Below are 13,297 nucleotides of genomic sequence, written 5' to 3'. Positions count from 1 at the left end.
CTCCTTCAAAGTGACACATTTTCATTTTTTTGGATGTTCCACGCAAAGTGAAATGTCTTGTTTTGAATTAGACGAAGGGAGTATTGTTTTCTGTCAGTTCTTCGATGATTTTCTGTTTGAATGCCAGCACATCCGTCTTTACTCCGTGTCACATTGATTTTTAACTAGAAAACCCGAAGCCATGTTACTATAGCCGGCTCAGATTCGACCCGTATGAGGCTTGATAACTTAGCCTTTATATTGTTACAAAATGCCATTGGACCACAAGGTTGGTTTGCAGTTATCCATTAAAGAATCTCTTTTTCTTTTTTAAAGATCATTTTAGATGAGTAAAGTTGAATATGCAGGAGGAATCTTGACACCCGAATGCATATTCTTGAATAGCTTTAGCTTTTCTTTGTGCCTTTTTATCACAATGGTGAATAATCTTGATGAGAGATGGTATTGGAAAGAGACGGGATGATATTCCATCTATCTTTGTTTTTGTTGTATACGTGTTGTTATCGGGTCTAAACATACTATACCTATTGACTTAGATGCAATCGGGTGGGTACAATTCTATAACGAGGACATTCACAGTGATGTCCTCAAATTCGAGTCCGATTTTAATTATAATTTTATTTTTAAGCTGTCACGTAAACTAGTTTCGTTTTAGCCAATGCAACTACAAATTTTTAGTCCCCATTTTATCCATATATTTTCATTTTATCGCTTTGTTATTATTCTATAATTCGTATATTTATATGAAGTTTGATCTTTGTAAAAAATAAGTGACTGAATATGTGTATAAATGTATTACTATGTCTTTAATAGTGAATTGCCCTTTTTAGAATGTCAGAAATTAGTGAGGGCAAAAATATTATGTCTTGTTTGTAACAAAATCAGTACTTGAAATCTGACTCAACCTGCAATCAAATGATGTCAGAAATCTTGAAATTTTTTATGACCCATTTCTGTAATACAATTTTTTGTTGTTTAATTAGTTGTGAAAGGATAAAATTCCAACACTTGAAAACATGAGCCCAAAAGCAGGCTGAGCAATTCCTATCTCAATTTTAAGATACAGACAAATTAACAAAGCATACATTCTCTTCCTTTTAGAGATTCCCTTTTGCAGTCCTCTCTCTATGTATATTACACACACACAAATTATTAGGGAAGAGTAAGACTATAATTTTACATTTAATATTATGTATAATTTTCAAATTTGGAAGTTAAATAACATTTTTAACTTTGATATATTCCACGGACAAGTCTATACTGAAAATTATTTACTGTCTAATAGAAATTATTTAACTATAATCTCTCCTTTCCAATCCAACTAATTTTAAGATCCAAAGGACAAAGAATCCATGAGGAAAAAGTTGATAGCAAAGAGGAAAAAAGTTGATTTCTCATGAAAGATAAATCCCATTGAAATCTTTGCAGAATATAATCACACACACAACACACAGTGATCAAGCATAGAGATATATACCTATGTTAGGACCAATCGTATATTGCAACAAAGACAATCACCTCTTTCCTTACCAACATATTACAAATGTACCTCCATCCGTTGCCCTGTTTTCCATGACTCTCCCCCTTCCCTCTCTTCTTCTCTACTCCATCTTCATCCAATCCTCTCTCTCTCTCTCATGGCTACTAAACTAGTGGTTGAAGTTCTCGATGCCACGGACCTCATGCCGAAAGACGGCCATGGCAGCGCCAGCCCCTTCGTCGAAGTCGAGTTCGAGGGGCAGCGCAAGAGAACTTCAACCAAGCACAAGAGCCTCAACCCTACTTGGAATGAGAAGCTAGTTTTCAACGTTAAAAATCCCATTGCTCTGCCAACTCAGTCCATCGAGGTCTTCGTCTACAATGACAACAACCACGACCACCACCGGAACTTCCTTGGTAAGATACGGATCTCCGGCTCCTCCGTGCCCTCCTCCGAGGATCAGGCCGCCCCCCAGAGTTACCCTCTTGACAAGAGAGGCATCTTCTCCCACGTCAGGGGCCACCTGGCCCTCAGAGTGCACGCGCTGCAAGGCCAGCCTGGCTCGACAGACGAATCATCTGTCAAGCCTGACCAGGAAGAGGCTCCTCCTCCTCCTCCACCGCCGGAGCACAAGTCTAATGACGAGAGCAAGAAGGAGAGGGGAATGAGAACCTTCTACTCCCTCGGGACCGGCTACGGGAGTGGGGTTCAGGCCCCCACTCCCAAGCCAGAGCCTACATCTGCATCTGCTGTGACAGTGATGCAAATGCTGGCCCCGGCCCGTAAGCCAGAGTACGAGGTGGTTGAGACCACCCCGCCTCTAGCTGCGAGGCTGGGTTACTGGGGGAGGGACAAGACTGCGAGCACCTACGACATGGTCGAGCCAATGGAGTACTTGTACGTTAGCGTTGTCAGGGCGATGGACCTCCCGGTGAAGGACGTAACAGGGAGCCTCGACCCATACGTCGAGGTGAAAATCGGGAACTACAAGGGTGTCACGAAACATTTCGAGAAAAATCAAAACCCTGTCTGGAACAAGGTGTTTGCATTTTCTAAAGAGATGCTACAGACAAGCTTGATCGAGGTGACGGTAAAGGACAAGGATGTGTCGAAAGACGATTTTGTCGGGAAGGTGACGTTCGAGGTGCCCGACGTGCCTACACGCGTGCCCCCCGATAGCCCCCTTGCCGCGCAGTCGTATAAACTGCTCGACAAGGAGGGGCAATTGTTAAAGAGAGGAGACATAATGCTGGCTATATGGATGGGGACTCAAGCAGATGAGGCCTTCCCAAGGGCATGGCACTCAGATGCCTACACCATAAACGAGGACGACATGATAACGACACGATCAAAAGTGTACTACACCCCAAGGATGTATTACCTCAGGGTTCATGTGATTGCTGCCCAGGATTTAGTCCCTTCAGATGAGTCGAAGCCGCCTGATCCGATCGTGAGGGTGGAGATTGCTGGACAGGGGAGGACGACGAGGGCAGCCACCACGAAGGGGGTGAACCCGGAGTGGAACCAGGAGCTTATGTATGTGGCGTGTGAGCCTTTGAACGAGTATATACGCGTGAGCGTGGAGGATAACGCGGCCGGTGGGGAGACGATAGGGAGGTGTTTAATCCCGGTAAGGGACGTGCCGAAGAGAGTTGAGACTACTAAGCTGACTGATGCCAAGTGGTATGTTCTGCAGAAGGTGTCTGTGGCTGGGAACGAGGAGGATCAGAAGAAGGATAAGTTCGCGAGCAGGGTGTTGCTCCGGCTTAGTATTGATACCGGCTATCATGTTCTCGATGAGTCGATACACTTGGCTAGTGATCTTCAGCCGGGGGCCGGGCAGCTCCGGAAGGCGAGTGTTGGGATTCTTGAACTCGGGATACTGGGGGCGCGGAACCTTCAGAAAATGAAGGGGAAGGAAGGGAAGCTCACGGATGCATATTGTGTGGCTAAATACGGAAACAAATGGGTTCGGACGAGGACTCTGGTGGATAACTTGCACCCTTTGTGGAACGAGCAGTACACGTGGGACGTGTACGACTCGTGCACGGTGATCACGATAGGTGTGTTCGATAATAATCATGTAAACGGTAGGGATGGGAAGGATCAACGGATGGGGAAGGTCCGGATTAGGTTATCCACCTTGGAAACCGATCGGGTCTATACACACGCCTACCCGCTCCTCGTAATTACCCCCTCAGGGCTAAAGAAGAATGGGGAGCTCCACCTGGCAATCCGTTTCACGTGCACCGCGTGGGTCCACATGTTGGCCCAGTACGGGAGGCCACTCCTCCCGAAGATGCACTACATCCAACCAATCCACATCAAGCACGTGGAGCTACTCCGCCACTTTGCCTCCACCATAGTGGGGTCCACCCTGGGCAGGGCAGAGCCCCCACTGGGTGGAGAGGTGGTGGAGTACATGACAGATGCGGACAACCACATCTACAGCATGAGGAAGAGCAAGGCCAACTTCCACCGCCTCATGCTGGTGATCAACGTCGTCCAAGACGTCGCCACGTGGTTCCGCGACATCTGCCTGTGGAAAAAGCCCCTGACGACACTGCTCGTCCACCTGTTGCTCGTGACACTCATCTGCTACCCCGAGCTGATCTTCCCGACGCTCTTCCTCTACCTCTTCTCCATCGGGATGTGGAACTACCGCCTCAAGCCGAGGCACCCTCCCCACATGGACGCGGCGCTCTCCCAGGCGGAGGGCGCCACGTCAGACGAGCTGGACGAGGAGTTCGAGCCGTTCCCCACGCCTCAATCAAGGGTGCTCGACATTGTGAAGATGAGATACGACAGGATAAGGACCGTGGCTGGCCGGGTTCAGACCGTGTCCGCGGACATGGCGATACAGGGGGAGAGGATCCTTTGCTTGCTTAGCTGGAGGGATCCGAGGGCGACGGCGATATTCACTGCGTTCTCTTTTATGTGGGCTGTGCTTCTCTACATTACGCCTTTTCAAATCATAGCGCTACTAATTGGCCTCTTTGTGCTCCGCCATCCGCGGTTCAGGTACAAGGTGCCGCCAATTCCGGTTAACTTCTTCAAGAGATTGCCGTCGAGATCAGACTCGCTTCTCTGAGGAATCTGTCCATCACATTTAGAACAAAATCAGTATTGAATGAATAAATCAAATAAATCTGCAGCAATAGCAACAGAATCACAAGCACATCATGTTTATGAGTATTTTAGTTCCAATGTATTAAGCATACCACTTTTTCCCCATCTGTCTGTTTGTAATAAGAGTGTTTTTTAAGCTAATGAAATTGGTTTCTTTCTTGTTAGGCAATCTGTCAAACAAATGGAGTGCACTGTTGAAACTGCTATATTTCTTTTTTGGACATTTCTCCAAACAAATGGGGCGCACTGTTTAAACTCCATTAAACGCGTCGTCGCACCTGCAAATATTGATTGGTTTCGATGATTCAAAGCAAAAGAAAGAGCAACAACAAGATAATTTTAAGCCTACGATGTTTTTAAAGAGTGTTTCAGGTAATGATTGAAATGATGTATATACTCTTTAAAACATTTCCTTAATTTTTTTAAAAAGTATATTAGTAATACTTTTATTTGGTATTAAGATTTTTAAAAATATTTTATTTATCTAGCAAAATTTGAGGATTTCGAATTTATTAAAATTTATTTAACTTTATCACTACTTCATTTATTTATTTAATTTCAGTTTTTCTTGAATTAATATAAAAAAGTTATGATAAAAATAATTATAATTATAAATAAAGTTTGATGTGTGTTATGATAAAAATGATTTTAATGTGTGTACATAGGGCATAAATGGATAATTATAATTATTTGAGTCTTCTTTTTTAATTACAAATCGATTTTAATTATAATTGTATATAGGGCATAAATAGATAATTTGTGAAGTCTTATAAATGAATAATAGTAACTAGCACGAAATGACGATCAAATGGCCTAATTTCAGGTTCATTTTACATGAGAAAACTAACAAATCTTAATTCCACTATCATCAAACACCTCTACACTGAATTTCAATTTGGCAATATATTTAAAGCTTAAAAGGTTAGTGATTTCCAAATAATTTTCTTGATAAAATCTCTCCCATCCGTCATCTAAATAAAAGCCATCTTCTTTCTTCAATAACTTCATTTGCCATTCGCCTCTGCCATCGATTCTTAGAGTCGCAATTCCTCGTTTACGTCTTCCCATTTGATGCACAAATGATATTGGAATTCTCTGCCAAAAAAGTTAATAAAAATTGAGTCACTATAAAAACGAAAAATTGTACTAAAAAAATAATTTTGGTCAAATTTTAGTTAGTAAAAAAACTTTAAAAATAGTCGTATACTCGTATGTGTTCTAACATTTTTTGTAGAGATCTAATTTGGATGAAATTGTATCTGATGTAACATTCATAAATTCTGCGAGTACGAAACTATTTGTGAATTTTATCATTTTCTCAACACAATTAACAAATAACTAAATTACATCATTAATTTGAAACATATTTACATCAAATCAATAACACGTTACAAATAGTCATATAGGAAATCACACAATATTTCAGCGAAGATTGAGAAATTTTAATATTCAAAATTTATGGCTGATTTTAAAATTGTGGGATAAACAAAATTTGACCAAAATTCGTGATTTTAAAAAAAAAATTGCTCTATAAAAGGTACTACATAATATAAAATGAAAATTCTTTAGGGTGGAGGAATTAGCTTTTCATGGAAAAGGAGATTATATGTTTTATTTACTTATAGATATTTTAGGGGATAAAATTTTTCAGATATAAATCTGAAAGAAGACTCAAATAGTGACATTTAGCCTTAGAAATATGAAAAAAAAAGATGTCACAAACAAAGAAAAAGAAATTAGAAAATTACCACGCCACAGGTGAGTGTGCCAGGCATAATAATCTTGTAAAAGCTTTGTTGATGGAATTCTTGATTTGGAACTAAGTTGTTACCATCACCCATTTTTCGAGAGCTATGAATTAAAATAATGGATTTGATGTATGATGAGTTTCTGAGCATTTGTTGAATTAAACACTCGAAGTCGAAAAAGAATTTTAATTTATTTTGGCGTAAATAGATTCTTACAGATAGGAGATGAGTATTTTCATTTAATACATATGTTTAATCTGTATTCGGAATTAAATGAATAATCATTTATTGGAAAATTGCATTCAATGATAAATCATAATTTAATACTCCTTTCAACGAAATAATGTCCCTGCCATTTTCTCATACGTATCCTTTTCTTCTCCTTAGGAATATATGATTCATCATTAATTGCAACTTTCTGATAAATGATCATTCATTTAATTCCGCAAGACAGATATATTAAAAACACACAAATAATTTTTTCAGAAATAATGTCCCAAGAATGGTATGTTAAGTGTTACACTATTTCGAGTAAAATCAATGATCCACATGATTTTAGTTTGTATTTCTAATTTTGAAATAAATAGAATGAAGGTTTGGTTGCATTTTATAATACACTAGCTTTTAACCCCTTCTCATTTTCCACACGAATGTTACGTAGCACAATTTCAGTTGGTAAGACGTTTATCTTATAACCAATAGGGTGAGGTTCAAGTTATCTAGCATGTGTGTTAACGAGATGCCATTTCGATCTCAAGACGTCTAAAATAAATTACAAAAAAAAATAAAAATAAAATATTTATATACACACAGATTATTTCACAATCTTCCCCGTAGAGCGATTAGCACTCGTATGAGTATGTGAATAAATTGTTTGTATATAAGCTGCTTAAATGATTTTAATCTAAAAACCATTCTTTCTTGCAGGCTGCCTTTCAAAGCTTCTGCAGCCGGTCTTCTCCGATGATCCACCGCGTCAAGTGGCTAGGATCCGCAATCAGTGCGCTGCACGACTTGGGGAAAACCCCGAGATCAGCGCTGACTCGGTCGCACCCGTTGAGAGCAGCTTCCATGTCTTCCTCAATAGCAGTATCGCCCTCATCCATGCAGTCGACCGTGTTCACACTAAGAAGATCGCTGTAGTATTTCTCTTTCTCGAGATCGTTCTCGAAGGGCTCCATTGCAGGGCCCTGCAAGTTCAGCAACTCAGACGTGACGGAGATGCGGTTGGGAATAAAATTTATGAAAATAGCAAAGCAATTTCATATGTTACATAATAGATTTAAATCTAAACTAATCAAGGGTGACTGCAATACACAGGAAAGGAAATTTTCCAGGTGTCGTGAACGTAGAACCTTACGTTCAGCTTGACTAGCAAAAGATATCAGTCTAATATCAAGTTTTCGTGCAATAGGGTGATCCCTACCTGAATAAGTTCAGCATAGTGCTGATAAGTCTCGCTGCTTTCGTCTTGATCGCCCAGTAATGAGCCACCGTACCAACCACTAGCCTCGTCAACTGTTGTCATCGCCATGTATCTATAAAACGAGATGATCTTATAAGCATGAACCTGGGCTATATATGCATATGATACTATCAATGAGATCCAAGAATTCGAAAATAAAATATATCATGCATCAAAGAAGGGACAGGAGATTACTGCTGGAAGACATCTTCTTCATTGCTTTCAACTTTCGGAGATAGTAAATTAAGGTCGTATAAGTTAACAATTTTCATCTCTTCATGAGCCCCATTGCTTGAAGATTCGTTGGAAGTCACCTTTGGCGCAGAGCTACTTTCTTCGTATTTCCTCTGACCAAAAAGCCAGTTTGGACTTTTTAGCTGTATTTCACTGCAATAGTTAAGTAAACGAAATAAGGGGTTATAAAAGAGCAGAAAAAGTGCCAAGTCCATAACAACTTCATTCTGGATAGCTGCTTACGCTGCATCAGGTGCGACACCAACGTTTCCTGATTTTTGATCTAGCTCGCTGCAAAGCCGCACATCCTTAATATAGCTACATGTTCTTTCTATCAATTTATCGAATGACGTCAACTTCATACGTGAGAAATCCTCTCGGCAAGCAGGAACCGGGGCCAAAGGAGTTTGTGGTACTGATGGCTTGGCATCATCGATTGTACTGTTATTCGGTATTAACAGAAAATAATATTATGTCACAGATCAATCAGCAAAAGGGAGATTTTAATCTAACAATAGTTCACCATATCCACAATTGAATAACATGCGTATGAACATTTTATAGCACCCATAACCATAACATAATTCATGTCAAACTTTCAACTTGATGCCAAAAAGGGAAATGATAAACGAACCAGTGTGCTAACATAACTGCTTAGATTTACCTTTCAGGCATAAGATCATCACCGATCCCAGATACGTGAAGGTAATAATCAGAATCCAACTCCCACAGGGCGGGTTTTCCTTCTTGGGGCTGGAAGTAACCCAAGAATCTGTTTTAATCATAAGTAAATAGACTTAGAAACATAAATTTATTCACAGAAAATAACTAAGTCACAAGTTTAAGAGAAAATCGATTAACTCACAAATTTATTGCATCCTGCTTTTCACCATCAGTGTAAGCGTTACTGTAGTATCGTTTTATAGACTTCAAGAATTCCCTAGACTGCGTTGTAGCTTTCCATTTCCCCTGCCTCTCTGGGAATACCTAAGTTTTTGTGAAAAAAGAATACTTCAGTCTAATCTTTCTCCAAATGATAATTAAAAACAGTAAATACTTCGCCATGATATGATTTGGCTTTTGGGGGAATGGTATACTGTATTATGTGCTGCTGAGCCACCATATTGCTGTGCTAAGGCATCACCCATGCTCTGGTACATATCCATGAGAGCAGCAGCAATGCTGCTATCAGCATCGATCTTTGGATTGTCAGTCAAACCTAATGCATGAAGTTGGCGACCCAGAGCTGCTAAACCATAAGCATATTGGGCAACATTTGTCCGATCCAAGCAGTCAATGCAGTTTGTACGCAGAACTCCACTTTGAAACTGTGGTGCTGCTTTACCATCAATTTTGTTCCTATTAAGTTGATTACTTTCAGACTCCTTATCTTGCTTAGTTAAGGCATCGGAGGCACCACTAACCCTTGAAATATCACTAGAATTAGCTCTTAAATCTCTAAGAGATGACTCCCTGTATAAAATTAATGCATTGTTAGTTCAGGTAGGGCCCTTTGGTTGGTAAAGCTGGTTTACCATTAAAGCCATGCAGATGCAATGAAACTCTACCTAGCAGTGCTAGTTCGAGAGAGTTGAATGGTCCTCTTTTTTGTGACCGAAGGTTTTCCACTGTAATAGAATCCAGTTAAGTCGAGTGCTTCACTTGCAACTGCACCCAAAACTGCCAAGACGTTGGCAGACTTGCTGAAACACATAGAGAACAGTTAGTGGATACAAGAAATGACGGACATTGCACATACAGACACCCCAAAAAGCACACATACGTCTTTGCGAACTTGTGGAAGTCCCAATGGATAAATTTAAGTTGATTGTCTTCTATCAGAATCTGATTTAGATAGCCCACTGCATTAGCAAACTCACGCCTTAGCATCATTTCTCGGGGTCTTTTCTCAACTGTCTGTAATTAAATCAGTAAAACCAAGGGAAAGAGAAAAGCAGTCTCAGCTTTCAAAGAACAGAAAAAGGCACCCAAGAAACAATATAATCATTCAGATGCTTGAGACAAGCCAGCAAAATGTTGTAGAAACCTTAATCAGATTAAGAACAATTATTGGATTTCCGTATCTCCTTGCCAAGTCTTCAAAATGCAGTTTAGTTGCTTCATATGTAGGATCATATCTTTGCACTGCAAGTTGAAAACCAATGATATTAAAGATAGCTTATAAGGAAATAGCCATAAAGTTTGAATATAAAATTGACAGCATTAAAAATTGTACTCTTCTCACGTATGATATCAGGCTTGGGACTAAATCTTGAAGCCTCTTGTGACCAGAAAAGAGGAATAGAGCCTCTCATCTGTACAACAGAACTCATTTTCCCTTTGCACGACCCAGCTTCTTCATCAAGTACAACTTGTTCTGTTTCAACATCATTGGCTACCCGCCCATGATCATTAACTCCTCGCTTTAAATAACTATACAAGAAGCAAATAATGTTTAGCTTAATGGTCATGAAGGCAACTCTTAGCTTTTGAGAAATAAACATAAAATCTTGAGAAACAAAATCTGTCCACGTCTCCACAAGCCAAAGCTAATTAGTTCATCCATATAAAAGATAAAAATAGAAATCTCTATCTTGAAATTTACTGTTGTTTTTGTTGCTGTAGTTGTAAAGATAGTACAACAAAAAAAACACAGACATCATAAATCTCTTTATGTTGTTTGTTTACAAGAACACCTACAAAGTTACCATAGTAAATGATAGATGCATCTTGAGACTAACAACATATCAAAACCCTTGAAGCATGAAATTAACTTTACCGCGTCCCAGCAAAATGGCGAGAGCGTCTGGAAACCAGAGTAACACTAAAGTCTCTTCCAAAAATTGATAGCCTGACCTGAAATCAATTGGACAAAAGTTCCATAATGAAAATAGCTATCCTGTATGAAATCTGGATCTCGATAGATAATCAATTAAGGCAAGAAAATAAGTTCCAGTCAAACAAAACTTTACTTTTTCGGTTTTCAAGTCAAACTACCTACCTGCTTAAAATTCCCATGTACAAGAGCTATTGTCCAAATGGTGTTGTTGCACCTTGATCGTATTGCTTGAGTTAGAAAAGCATTCCAAACAAACATGTTTTCATATGGCATTCCTTCCTCACCAACTGATAACACATTTTTTTGTAAACTTTGCATTATAGGATATGTATAGCTATAGAAGAAATCATTTGTCAAGTCCACACTTTGTAAAAGTTTCTTGTACCTGAAATAAAGTAAATCGCTTAGCTATATGAACAAGATATAGAAGAAAAGTTGTTTTTCAATTCAGCTGACTATATTACCATTTTTCAAAATATTGGAACCTTATTCATTGCTAATGTATAGATTTCATATAAGAAATCGAAAAACACAACACGTAGTATAACTCTTGTAAAAAGGTCCACATCATGAAAGATACTCAAAGGAAACAGTTAGCTATTGGATTCAAAAAAAGATAAAATCATATTTCCCGCTGAATATACACACACAAAGTTCTAGGTAATCTCTCAAAAAGTCGGAAATAACAAAATAAGGTTTTGCAAGTGAAAGGTTCACTCTATCTTACTCTATATCTGCCCAGTATAACTGTATTAACCTGAAAATTTTTCTGCACAACAGAGCCTGTACTAAGGGCTAGGCCACATCCTAAATTCGTCTCAGTTTCAGTGGGAGAATGCTATATATGCATTTTTATTTATTTATGTCGAACCATGTTCCCTGCTTTATAATATACAGCATATCATGTATCAACAGCATCTCTTGGCACCAAATAAATGCAAATTTCATGAGACCAACAAATTAATGAGTGCTCAGATATCTCAACCAAATAAATACACATGGCCAAATTGTTACGTTGGACCTCTTAAGCTCTCTACGATATGATCAGGAAGCGACACTTCTATAAACATATTTGGAGTATTGCATCAAAATAAAGAGGATAAATAGAGATACGGTAAACAAGCAGATATAGAAGTTACCGCTGTTCAGTTCTAGAATGTGCAACATCTGTTTGAACTGAAACATGCGGAACAGTGATTATTTGACTCTCATCTATACTATATATCGCATGACCGCATATGGATCCAATTTGTCGTCGCTTTGTTACCAGTATCAGGTAGTATGACTCGAGGAACTTAATGCAACCTATAAAACAGCAGAAAAATACAAATAAATAATGTCAACATGCACATGTGATAGCAGTTGCGCTCATAATAAGCCTCCAATTTCCTGACTTACCGACAATGCCATACACCTTGGCGACTAAAGTTAACCCTCCAGTGGCACGATTTCCCTCTCCAATGCGCTGGAGCAAGCTCTTGACTTCTTGTGGAGGATAAACCACAGGATCTTCACTGATATTCAAATCAGAAGGCTCCATTCTATCGATTTTTAACACCCGAAAGAACCTCTCATTTCTATCACTTCCAATCAAATAAAACCTCTGCAAAAAGAGAACTACAAATTATGCTTACAATATTGAACAAACGGCATCGTCTTCAGCTCTTAATTTATACACACAGGAAAAGGAATCTCTAAAACAACAAAGATAGAAACAATTATACTGTTCTAAACTGAATTCAACCCAAATTCAAACACGATCATTAAACTGCATATGATTTAACAACAATAATAAAATTGGTAAGCAGTATAGTAACTGAAATCAAATCAGCTCATCAAAACCTAATTAAATTCAAAAGAATAAAAGTAATTTGACGCATTAACAAAAAAAAAGAGGAAAAATCCAACTCACGGCTCTTGTCTCATAGAGGCGAAATTTCTCCAATGAGTATGAATTCGGGTGGGGAGGGCCTTCCGGGTGGTTTGATGGGTGAATTTTGGAAGAATTTGACCCGAATGATGGCGGAAGAGTCGCTGAATTGGATTTAGGTTTCTCCGGCTTCGACATCGTGGAATTGAACAATAGCTGATCGAATTGATCTGGATTTTCAGATGATACCTACACTGTTGAACCTGAAAGTCACCTGCTCTTATACAGTTTCTTCTGTTTCCGCCATTTTTTTGTTAACGGAAGATGCAATATTACTCTACTTTCGTTTTGTTATTAGTCTTATTTAAATTATTTTATATACTTAATTTTCTTCACCTTTTTATTTCATTCCTCCGTCGCTGTCTAACCTCTTTAAAATTTATTTCACGAGCGATAGAGCAATGGATCCTTTTAACAACTAGTTTTAGCATAATAATTCAAAGTCCTTGGTAGACCAATTTTATCATTGCAT

At 39.0% G+C, this 13,297-nt stretch overlaps 2 protein-coding genes across 3 annotated transcripts; one reads left to right on the top strand and one right to left on the bottom strand.

The window, feature by feature from the left end:
- The first annotated feature begins 1,435 nt into the window (after positions 1-1,435).
- On the top strand, positions 1,436-4,773 carry LOC121782149 (FT-interacting protein 7-like). The gene has a single exon (XM_042179871.1). The coding sequence runs from the start codon at positions 1,638-1,640 to the stop codon at positions 4,569-4,571; it is 2,934 nt and encodes a 977-aa protein (XP_042035805.1). The 5' UTR covers positions 1,436-1,637; the 3' UTR covers positions 4,572-4,773.
- Positions 4,774-7,102: 2,329 nt separating this feature from the next.
- Positions 7,103-13,110, bottom strand: LOC121782150 (phosphatidylinositol-3-phosphatase SAC1-like). Of its 2 annotated transcripts, none has more exons than XM_042179873.1 (16): positions 12,808-13,110; positions 12,294-12,498; positions 12,035-12,200; positions 11,058-11,280; positions 10,836-10,912; positions 10,293-10,489; positions 10,104-10,201; positions 9,840-9,973; positions 9,625-9,759; positions 9,154-9,529; positions 8,922-9,043; positions 8,721-8,828; positions 8,300-8,497; positions 8,018-8,209; positions 7,784-7,895; positions 7,103-7,547 (listed from the first exon to the last, which is right to left on the bottom strand). In XM_042179873.1, exons 1-16 carry the CDS (start codon positions 12,961-12,963, stop codon positions 7,293-7,295), a joined length of 2,754 nt encoding a protein of 917 aa, XP_042035807.1. In that variant the 5' UTR covers positions 12,964-13,110; the 3' UTR covers positions 7,103-7,292. The 2 variants fall into 2 exon arrangements, with proteins under 2 accessions (XP_042035807.1, XP_042035808.1); XM_042179874.1 differs by having other exon boundaries at positions 10,302-10,489.
- Positions 13,111-13,297: the final 187 nt, after the last annotated feature.

This window comes from Salvia splendens, chromosome 20, assembly GCF_004379255.2.
Source record: "Salvia splendens isolate huo1 chromosome 20, SspV2, whole genome shotgun sequence".
NCBI classification, from domain to species: domain Eukaryota; kingdom Viridiplantae; phylum Streptophyta; class Magnoliopsida; order Lamiales; family Lamiaceae; genus Salvia; species Salvia splendens.
Note: the sequence above shows the minus strand (reverse complement) of the source record. Positions and strands in the feature narration are given on the sequence as shown.